General features: G+C 61.2%; 2 protein-coding genes across 4 annotated transcripts; one reads left to right on the top strand and one right to left on the bottom strand.

Annotated features, from left to right (window-relative positions):
- The first annotated feature begins 599 nt into the window (after positions 1-599).
- SLC16A13 (solute carrier family 16 member 13) lies at positions 600-5,299 on the top strand. Its single transcript, XM_059378384.1, has 4 exons — positions 600-2,411; positions 2,555-2,698; positions 3,314-4,051; positions 4,790-5,299. Exons 1-4 carry the CDS (start codon positions 2,213-2,215, stop codon positions 4,984-4,986), a joined length of 1,278 nt encoding a protein of 425 aa, XP_059234367.1. The 5' UTR covers positions 600-2,212; the 3' UTR covers positions 4,987-5,299.
- A 90-nt stretch (positions 5,300-5,389) lies between these two features.
- Positions 5,390-8,740, bottom strand: SLC16A11 (solute carrier family 16 member 11). Of its 3 annotated transcripts, none has more exons than XM_059378381.1 (5): positions 8,248-8,740; positions 7,792-7,999; positions 7,395-7,538; positions 6,427-7,194; positions 5,390-6,341 (listed from the first exon to the last, which is right to left on the bottom strand). In XM_059378381.1, the coding sequence occupies exons 2-5, from the start codon at positions 7,991-7,993 to the stop codon at positions 6,112-6,114; spliced, it is 1,344 nt and encodes a 447-aa protein (XP_059234364.1). In that variant the 5' UTR covers positions 7,994-7,999; positions 8,248-8,740; the 3' UTR covers positions 5,390-6,111. The 3 variants fall into 3 exon arrangements, with proteins under 3 accessions (XP_059234364.1, XP_059234366.1, XP_059234365.1); XM_059378383.1 differs by having other exon boundaries at positions 8,243-8,420; XM_059378382.1 differs by lacking the exon at positions 8,248-8,740 and having other exon boundaries at positions 7,829-7,918.
- Positions 8,741-9,581: the final 841 nt, after the last annotated feature.

Genomic DNA, 9,581 nt, shown 5'->3' with positions numbered 1-9,581 from the left:
GTCCCGTTGTGTCCTGGGTGTGCATCTCTGTTAGGCTGGGGGGCAGAGGGTCACAATTCTGTTAAGTTCCCTCCCTTTTCAGACTTAAAATTCCTCATCTGGGGAATAAGTCTATTAACATGGTCTTCAGTTCCTGCCCACATTTACAGTGTGGGGTTTTGTTTCTCCATCTTAAAACTCATGACCTAGATTAGAGCTATTTCTAAGTAAAACATAAAACAAAAAGCCTACACTAAAACCTCCCTCCCCACCTGGACCCTGGCCACTTCAGTTTATGCCCCGTTGAAAATGAAATCAGCCAATATTACTTAGCCTGCAGTACCTATCAGGTCCTAAACTTAAGCATTCTTGTGCATGGCCTTTCGAATTCCGCTCCCCTGATAACCCTCAAGAGTAGGTACCATTATTATCCCCAATTTATAGTCCGGAAAACCAACTGAGAGGCTCGACATCTTGGTGATCCTATGTCCTCTGTGCACTTGTGTCCCTGTATACAGCCACATTGATGGCCTCGTCTTGGCCTATTTCCCACCACCCAACATGTTGACCCCAAACAAAGTTTGGGGGGGTATGATAATTTTTATTTCCTGCATATAAAATTAAAATTATAGGACTCAATATGCTTTTTAAAATTACACAGCCCAGGGGTGCCCGGGTGGCTCAGTTGGTTACGCCCTGGAGATGTCATCTCAGCTCTGGTCATGATCTCAGGATGGTGAGAGAGAGAGAGCCCCATGTCAGGCTCTACACTCTGCAAGGAGCCTGCTTAAGACTCTCTGCTCCCAGGTCTCCTCCCCAGAGCCCCCCCCCCCCACCTTCGTGTGCACATGCACACTCTCTATAAACGGACAAAAAACAGCCTCTCATGTGTCACTTGTCTGGATATGAGCCCTTGAGCCCAAGTTGCAAGGTCAAAGTCCTGAGGGGCAGGAATTAGAAGGAAGAAACAAAGCCAAGCCATTAGTGTTATGTAAAGTGGAGAGACTGGATACTGGTTGAATAGGAGGGGCTGACCACTCCGTGATAAAAGCTACCCTCTTTCGACAACCCCATCACGAGATCAGAACCTGCTGTTAGGAAATAGTTTTACCAGAGGGCGGAGGAAAAGCTTTCAACCCCACTGAGGAGGGGGTGTAGGTGGTGCTGGGAGGCCCTGAGTGCATCCACGGCCGCCCTTCCTCTCCCGAGTTATTTTTGGTCTCTGTGACTTGTAGATTTCCTGTTAGCGAGGACAGAAGCAACAGGAACCGAGTCGCCACTGAAGACACAAGTGCCCGCAGTCCAACAGTCCGTTTCCCCAGTCTCTTCCTCGGCCCCGGGGCCCCTCGGGGATCCGGGCATCGGGGTTCTAGTGTGCACGGGCGCTGGGACAGGTATTTCGTTTGAGTCTCAGGGAAGAACCCCTACACTCACCCCGACCTGACCTTGCCAGTGGGCCCCTCATTCAGCAAGTTAGTGTCCTCCTCTCCTGAACCGGTTTACCCCCCAACCCTCCCCAACCCCCATGAGCTCCCTCCGTGAGGGTCTTGGTGCGGGATCCTGGACCGATCGGCTGGTGAGGTGGACGGGAGATGCAACAGCCTCCGGGCAGGTCCCTCCGTCACGCGGGGCCCATCGAGTCCGCCTTCCTAGGGCCCCCTCCTGACGCATGCGCCCCACTCACTGTCCGGGTCCAGAACCGAGCTCTAAGCCCCGCCCTGCCCTCCTGGCTCCACCTCCCCGGCTCCCGGGGTCCCGCTTCCCCACTGGCCAGCGGTGAACAGGCATGACAGCTGGGACCGGCAGGTTGCTGATGACCTCAGGGACCGCAGCGATAAGGCGGCGGGATAACCCGCACGGAGGCTGGCGCGCTGCAGAGCCGGCGCCCAACCCCAGGGCCGCCTCCGGACTCCAGGCTGAACGTCGGGGCCCCGCCCGGGCCGGTGCCGCCCAGGCCTCGACCAGCTGCGCTCGGCCCACGGAGCCCCGCCCCCGGGAGCCGCTGGCGCGGAGGCCGCCCGCTCTCCCCACCTAGGCTGCCGGGCCGGGGCCCGGGGAGAGGCTTAGGCGTCCACCGCAGCCTCCCTGCCTCCGGGGCTCGTCGGTGCCTTCCTCAGCAGCGGCAGCAGCCTGGCCTCCGCCGCGCGGGCGGCGGGGAGAGTAGAGGTGGGGGGTCCCGCGCCCTGCTCCCAACCGGGCTGCGCGGAGTGTCGGCAGCCCCGTGCCCTCGCAGATGGCACCCAGGGCCGAACCCCCCGACGGGGGCTGGGGGTGGATGGTGGTGCTCTCCGCGTTCTTCCAGTCGGCGCTGGTGTTCGGGGTGCTCCGCTCCTTCGGCGTCTTCTTCGTGGAGCTGGTGGCAGCGTTTGAAGAGCAGGCGGCGCGGGTCTCCTGGGTCGCCTCCATAGGGATCGCCGTGCAGCAGTTCGGGAGTGAGTGCCGCGCCGGGGTCCGCCTTGCTCCGTGGGACCGGGAGGGGGATGCGGGCACGCTGGGGAGGAAAGGGCGGGGCTGGGGAGGCTACTGGCCAAGGACGCCGGAGAGATTCTCGCACGACTGTCTTCCTCTTTCTCAGGTCCCGTGGGCAGTGCCCTGAGCACGAAGTACGGGCCCAGGCCTGTGGTGATGGCGGGGGGCATCTTGGCTGCGTCGGGGATGCTGCTCGCCTCCCTTGCTACCTCCTTGACCCACCTGTACCTCAGTATCGGGCTGCTCTCAGGTGAGACCCTGGACAAGGGCAGGAGAGGCCAGCTGCCTCCCGACTTTCACCTTCTTCCTGCCAGCTCTGAGAGGCTAAGGAGGAGCCGATGGAAGGTTTTGGCGAGCGCCTGTGCCCGGAAGGGAAGGACGTCTTGAGAGCGTTGACTAAAGTGATCAGCATGAGCAGGGATATTGAGAAATTCACAAATGTTGAGACCAGAATTTGCAAGCCTGGGGCTGGTGGGGCTGGAGTGTCTGAGGAAGAATGACCATGAAGTTGTGCTAGGCACCGTGGCTGCAGAGTAGAAGCCATAATCCAAGTTTACAAGCAAAGAAAGGTTCTCGAAGCTTGTGTAACTTGGCAGACGGAGATCACACAGCCAGAAGTGGTATAGCCCGAGGTATAAATCCGAAGTTGGGGTCTAGTTACTGTGCATGCAGTATTTCTAAGCCTCCACAGTCCCATCGGGTGTCTTAAGCCTGTCTTGCAGAAGAGGAGACCAAGGCTGGGAGAGGAAATAAAATACACAGGGTCGTACTGCTCGAAAACCAGGCCTGTGCTACCGTGGTGGGATTACCCAGTGCCCCGGGAGCCCTAAGAGTCCCCCAACCCCTCTCTCTTCCTTTTTGACAGGCTCTGGCTGGGCCTTGACCTTCACTCCGACCCTGGCTTGCCTGTCCCGTTACTTCTCTCGACGGCGATCCCTTGCCACAGGGCTGGCACTGACCGGCGTGGGCCTCTCTTCCTTTGCCTTTGCCCCACTCTTCCAGTGGCTGGTCAGCCGCTATGCCTGGAGGGGGGCCCTACTGCTGGTGTCTGCCCTGTCCTTGCACCTGGTGGCCTGTGGTGCTCTCCTCCGCCCGCTCTCCCTGAGGGAGGACCCTATTGTGGGCGGCCCCGCGGCCCAGCTCACCTCCCTGCTGCATCACGGCCCCTTCCTCCGTTATACGGCTGCCATCACGCTCATCAACACTGGCTACTTCATTCCCTATGTGCACCTGCTGGCCCACCTCCAGGACCTGGATTGGGACCCACTGTCTGCTGCTTTCCTACTCTCAGTGGTGGCTGTCTCTGACCTCGTGGGACGTGTGGTTTCTGGGTGGCTAGGAGATGCGGTCCCAGGACCCGTGGCGCGACTGCTGATGCTCTGGACTGCCCTGACGGGGGTGTCCCTGGCCCTGTTCCCTGTGGCTCGTGCTCCTACGGCCCTAATGACTCTGGCCGTGGCCTACGGCTTCACATCAGGGGCCCTGACCCCGGTGGCCTTCTCCGTGTTGCCTGAACTGGTAGGGACTGGAAGGATATACTGTGCCCTGGGACTGGTGCAGATGGTCGAGAGCATTGGGGGGCTGCTGGGGGCTCCTCTGTCAGGTAAGGAGGATCGGGTTTCCTGGGGTGGGCGGGTGTGCATGATAGCCATGTCATGCAATTTGGGGAGGGGACTAGTGACATTATAATGTGCATGAATATTGCCCTTGGGGATGGCACAGAACACGGCCTCCGTGGCCAATCCGAGCAGCCCCAAAGTGGGTCCAGGGACAAGGAAATAGGGGCCGTGGAAAGACTCTGAGGAGCTATGAGGGCCCCGTGGCTGGGTATCTACAGATACCCGGTGCTCAGAGGTATCTGTACCTTGGGTGCTCAGAGGACCTGGCTGGACCCAGCCAGACGTTGCCTGCAGGTGTCTGGCTCTTCCCTTAGCCTACTGGGCCCCCCGCCAGCTGTCTGAGCTGTTGGGTCAAAGTTTTCCACAGCCCAGATGCCAAAACCTTCAGACCCTTAACTTTCTCCTCTTAACTATTAACTGAAAGTGTAGACAGGAAGGCCACAGTTGCTTGAAAGAAAGGCGCAGGTGCACTGGCCCCATCTGGATACCCAAGTCTCCGCTGGCTGGCTTGGAGGCCCTTCCTGAAGGCAGGAAAGAGGTTGAAATTTCCCTACAAAAATGACATGTAGAAACCTTGGGACACCAGAGTTCTCGAGCTCATCCCGTTCTGTCTAAGTGAGTTCGAACTCTTCCGAGATGACGGGCTCAGGACTATGCTCTTCCCTTCATAAGTGTCAGGAAGTGGGGCACCCACATGTGTTCTTTTTCTCTCTTGGACCTAGGTTACCTCCGGGATGTGACAGGCGACTACACAGTTTCTTTCGTGGTGGCCGGGGCCTTCCTTCTGGCAGGAAGTGGAATCCTCGTCACTCTGCCTCACTTCTGCTCCCCGGCCTCTGCCTCCAAGCCCCGGGACCTTGTCACAGAGGCAGTGGACACCACAGTCTCTCGGACCAGGGACACGCTGGGAGAGGACTGAACTGCACAAAGGGGCTGTCAGACCGAGAGGCCAGAGCTCGGCAGCTCCAGATTCTCCTCCTCTGGCCCATCCTGGTGCCCACAGAACCACAGTGCCTTAAGCATCTTGATCCGCTCCCCCACAGGGCAGGCCTGGGCTGGGCGGTGATCCTGCCTGGTGTGCACCAACCCCCTAGTATTTTGCTGAGGACTCTCATCTCTTCTTTGCTCCCACAACCTTTATGGAAGGATCCAGGAGCTCGGCCTTCTCCCCGGGGGCTGTGAATCAGCTGTGACAACTAAAGGCCAAGAGACTTAATATGTTTTACATGTGATCTCTAGTGTCGCCCACCAGCTTCCTTCTCTGCGGGCAGGTGCTTGGGAAAGGGGGATGCCCTTTTGAGATAAAACAATAAGGAAATGGGGTGATCATCAGAACCTCAAAAAGAGCTGGGGCCTGTGTGCTTGGGTTGGCCAAGTGGGCTCGTGGCTAAGAAGTGGAGGGAAGGTCCCCACTTTAACCCTGGACTCTGCTGTCTGGACCACACCCTCTCCGTCTGGCCCGCAGACCTCCCCTTTCCTACTGTCTCCCGAGACTTAGAGGACAGTGGTGAGGACACAGGGGTGGGAGGGTGGCTTGGGAGAAGGAGCTGCTACAGCAAGAGCTGAAGTCCAGTCCAGCATTTTCCTCGGGCTAGGGGAAGGAGCCTGAAATGCAGGGAGGGGTTAGCTGGGGGGTCCGGATGGGGCAGATGGCCCCCTCCCTCCTGAGCCCTCATCCCAACACACTGAAGCTGACAGGTAGGCAACTTCTCCGAGCTTCCCTGTGTTTTTATTGTTTTTTGCGAGAGAGAAAAAAAGAGTGACAGTGGAAGAGGGGGAGAGAGAGAGAGAGAATCTTAAGCACACCGCATGCCCAGTAGGGAGCCCACTCGAGGGTTTAATCTCAGGACCCTGAGATCATGACCCTGAGATCATGACCTGAGTGACGTCAAGAGTCAGAGGCTTAACTGATGGAGCCCCCCCGGGGCCCCCTTGAATATCTTACGTAGAAGGAATGTTTTCATCCTCCCAGATTGGCTAACAGTTGGAACTTGCAAGAAACTGGATAGAAATTCTTTGCTGGGGGTGGGGCTCGAACTCCTGGTCAACAAGCAGTGTCCAGAGCGGACTGGGGGCCTCCAGGGGAAAGCAGGGCGACTTGAGGAGCTGGGAGCAGCTCCCCCCTCTCGGGGGGAGGCGTGGCCGGCCTGGAGGCTGGCCGGCAAGAGGGCAGCGCCCCGGGCAGCCCCATGTAGATGAAGCTGCCGGAGAGGATAAAAGAGCCGCAGGCGAGGAAGGAGGCGGTGAAATCTCCCGTCTCGTCCCTTAGGAAGCCTGTGAGGAAGGGGAAAGGAATTTAGGGGCCTGGGATCCCGGGCAGAGGACGGTTGCGAGCAGATCTGTTCGCTCGGGCCCTTACCTGACAGCGGAGGGCCCAGAAGCCCCCCGAGGCTCATCAGCATCATCACCAGCCCGGTGGCCTGGACCACACCTCCGACGCCCACCAGCCCCGGGAGCACCCCGAACACCAAGGGCGCGTAACTTCCTGCGCTGAGCCCGTAGGCCCCGGCCGCGGCCAGCAGGGCCCCTTCGCAGCCCTCCCGGCTGCCCACCAAGGGCACCAGCCCCACGGCCAGCAGCCCCAGCCCGGTCAGGGCCCCGAACACCGCCAGCAGCCGCGAGAGAGCCACCCAGCCCTGGTCCGCCAGCCACCCGCTGATGAGCCGCGCGCCCGCATCCCCCACCGCAGCCACCGCCACCACCAGCGCCGCCCCATACCCGCCCAGGCCCAGGTCTAAAGCGTGAGGGGCCAAGTGCACGTAGGGGACGAAGTAGCCGCCCCCGACTAGGGCTGTGCCCAGGGCGAACACCAAGAAGGCCCGGCGCGCGAAGAGGTCCAGGCCGAGGGCGGCTAAGGGCCCGCGGGGTGGGGCCGGGGGGTCGTCAGGGAGCACCAGGGGTCTCAGGAGGGCGCCACAGGGGGCGAGGTGGAGAGTGATGGCGCCGAGGAGGAGGAGGGCGCCCCGCCAGCCGAAAGAATCAAGGAGGAGCTGCAGGGTGGGCGCCAGCAGCAGCGAGGAGGCCCCGTTGCCCGTGAGGGCCAGCCCCACGGCCAGGACTCGACGGCGGGAGAAGTAACGGGACAGGGTCCCGAGCGCCGGGGCGAACACCAGCGCCCAGCCGGAGCCTGCGGACGGACGGCACCGGATGAGGACCGGGATTCAAGACGCGGGCTCCGGCGATCCCGGCCCCGCCCCTCCGAGGCCCCGCCCGTCGCGAGAGGCCCCGCCCGTCGCGAGAGGCCCCGCCCCTCGGGCCTCCAGCCCCCAAGAAGCGCGCCCCTCTCCAGCATCACCCCTTGGGGACCCGGTACCCCTCTCCCCTCACCGGCAAGGACGCCCAGGCCCAGGTAGAGGTGCAGCAGACTGCGGGCGAACGCCGAGAAGACGAAGCCCAGCGAGGTGAGGACGCCCCCGACCATCACCACGGGGCGCGCCCCCCAGCGGGTGCTCAGGGCGCTGCCCACTGGGCCTGGAAGGGGGCGGAGTCAACGGAAGACACGCCTCTGCGCCCCAAACTTGATCCAACACTTCTCCTTGGAGGCTGGCCAGGCCTAAAACGTCTCCCCCAACCTAAGAGCTCCTCCCCTTGACCTAGAGACCCTCCGTTTTCTGGGACTCGGTCCCACCGGGCGCCCTTTCCCAGGGAGTCCGGTCATCAGGTGGGTCATCCATCTCCGCCAATCCACCCCAGTTCCCGCCTCCCGCCTCGGGGCCCCCCTCACTGGCTGCCTGCTGCACCGCCAGGGCCAGGGCGCTGACCCACGCGGTGTCCTGAGTGCTTCGGTCAAAGTGCTCCGCGAGGTCAGGGAGAGCAAGGCCCAGCGAGCGTAACAGCCCGTAGGAGAGCCCATTCACCGCGAAGGCTGCGGCCGCCACCACCCAGCCCCAGCCCCCGTCCGGGGGTCCGGCCGGCTTGGGAGTCATCGCCGTCTGGGGAAGGGGGAACACACCACGTCTGTGCCTCCTCTAGGGTCCTGGGCATCCCTGAGATCCGGGTTCCCGTGGCTGGCCCGGGGTGGGCACGTCCCCGGGGCACGGTAGGGCGGGGCGGAAGGAGGGGGAGCTAGGCCTAGGGATACATCTCCAGGGTGCGCGCGAGCTCCCGGGCCCGGGTAACAGCCGGATCTCCCGGGCCTGGGACTCCCCCTCCCACACGCATCCCTTCCCCCTTACCCGACCTCTCCGGGCGGTGGGGGGAGGGGAAGGACAAGGAGCAGCTGGGCCAGGTGTCCTCCCCGCTTGCTGCGCGGGCGGGGCCCCCCGAGGGGAGTGAGCGCGGAGATGGAGCCCCACCTGGACCGGCTCTCTCGGTAAACAGAGATCGCCACTGGGGGCCTGAGCCACCTGGGACGCGGGGGTGCGGAGGGCGGGGAGCTGACACCGTCAGCCAATCGGCCGAGCTGCGGGTGAGGCCAGACTCTGAGTCCCACGGGGATTGAATTATACACACGCGCACACACACACACACAGCCCCCGCAGAAGGAGCGGCGGCGGGGGGCGGGGGGGGGGGTGAATTCAGGCGGCCCCTCCGGGCTCAAGCGCACGCACCTGCCGCCTGCTGCTCGCGGAGGAGACGCGGGGATCACAATCCCCAGGAAACCCAGGGCCCGGAGGCAACAGTTGGAAAGAAGGGTGACCCCCCCCCCAAAGCTTGCCGCGAGGAGTACTTTTGTTCTCACGGAACTTTGCTGGGGGACCAGGTCATTCTCGGGTATCAAATCGCTGACCTCCACCCCAGGCTTGTTCCTTGCTCAGCAATAACCGGCCGTCCGGGGCAGACGGGGAAGAAGAGGGCTCCCCCCCTATGAGGAGCTGGGATGTGCCGGGCATCAACCCACGTCACCTGTTCCTGCCCACGAGGAACCCCTCAAGAAGGTGTCCTGCCCATTTTCCAGATGAAGTCACTAGGAATAGTGAGGTTAGATGCCTTGTCCCCAAAGCACCGAGGTTAAAGATGGTGAGAACATACGAATTTGGGTCTGTCCCTCTGCGGAAGATACAGGGAGACCAGACCCAGCACGGAAACAGAATGCCCCCCCCCCACCCCCAGAGGGAATGGCCTGGACACAGTGTGATACCTCACTGGCCTGGAAGGATCCCTGGGATCGGAATCGCTGAACACTTAGATTCAGCGTTGTAGAACAAGGTGGGAAATCCGGGACCTGCACCCAGGCAGTGGCTTGTTGAAGAAGTTGATTTGAAAGCACCGTTTCGGCGGCCGCATCTCTGCCTGCCCACGGGCCCTGTCCCCGTGCTTTAATAAACCACCATTTTGCACCAAAGATGTCTCAAGAATTCTTTCTTGGTCATCGGCTCCGGACCTCAGCCCACCAAACCTCACCTAGGTTCTAGAACTTCATCATATGGCGCCCGAACGTGGGGCTGTGAGTCTTTACATTTGGACTCTGAGCTTCGGTGCAAAATTGGTGAGTACTTTCTTTCCGTTTACTCTGATTTCAGGGGCTTTTCAAGGAGTATGGTCTTATTGGAACACTTGCATGTCAATTGCTCA

This window comes from Mustela nigripes, chromosome 16 (genome assembly GCF_022355385.1).
Source record: "Mustela nigripes isolate SB6536 chromosome 16, MUSNIG.SB6536, whole genome shotgun sequence".
In the NCBI taxonomy this organism is placed as follows: domain Eukaryota; kingdom Metazoa; phylum Chordata; class Mammalia; order Carnivora; family Mustelidae; genus Mustela; species Mustela nigripes.
Note: the sequence above shows the minus strand (reverse complement) of the source record. Positions and strands in the feature narration are given on the sequence as shown.

Excerpts from the sequence above, each read along its gene's own strand:
- SLC16A13 (XM_059378384.1), top strand. The coding sequence starts at position 2,213 with ATGGCACCCAGGGCCGAACCCCCCGACGGGGGCTGGGGGTGGATGGTG. Across the intron at positions 2,412-2,554 it reads CGCCGTGCAGCAGTTCGGGA|GTCCCGTGGGCAGTGCCCTG; the intron begins GTGAGTGCCGCG and ends CCTCTTTCTCAG. Across the intron at positions 2,699-3,313 it reads CAGTATCGGGCTGCTCTCAG|GCTCTGGCTGGGCCTTGACC; the intron begins GTGAGACCCTGG and ends CCTTTTTGACAG.
- SLC16A11 (XM_059378381.1), bottom strand. The coding sequence starts at position 7,993 with ATGACTCCCAAGCCGGCCGGACCCCCGGACGGGGGCTGGGGCTGGGTG. Across the intron at positions 7,539-7,791 it reads GGCGGTGCAGCAGGCAGCCA|GCCCAGTGGGCAGCGCCCTG; the intron begins GTGAGGGGGGCC and ends GCCCCCTTCCAG. Across the intron at positions 7,195-7,394 it reads GGGCCTGGGCGTCCTTGCCG|GCTCCGGCTGGGCGCTGGTG; the intron begins GTGAGGGGAGAG and ends GTCCGTCCGCAG.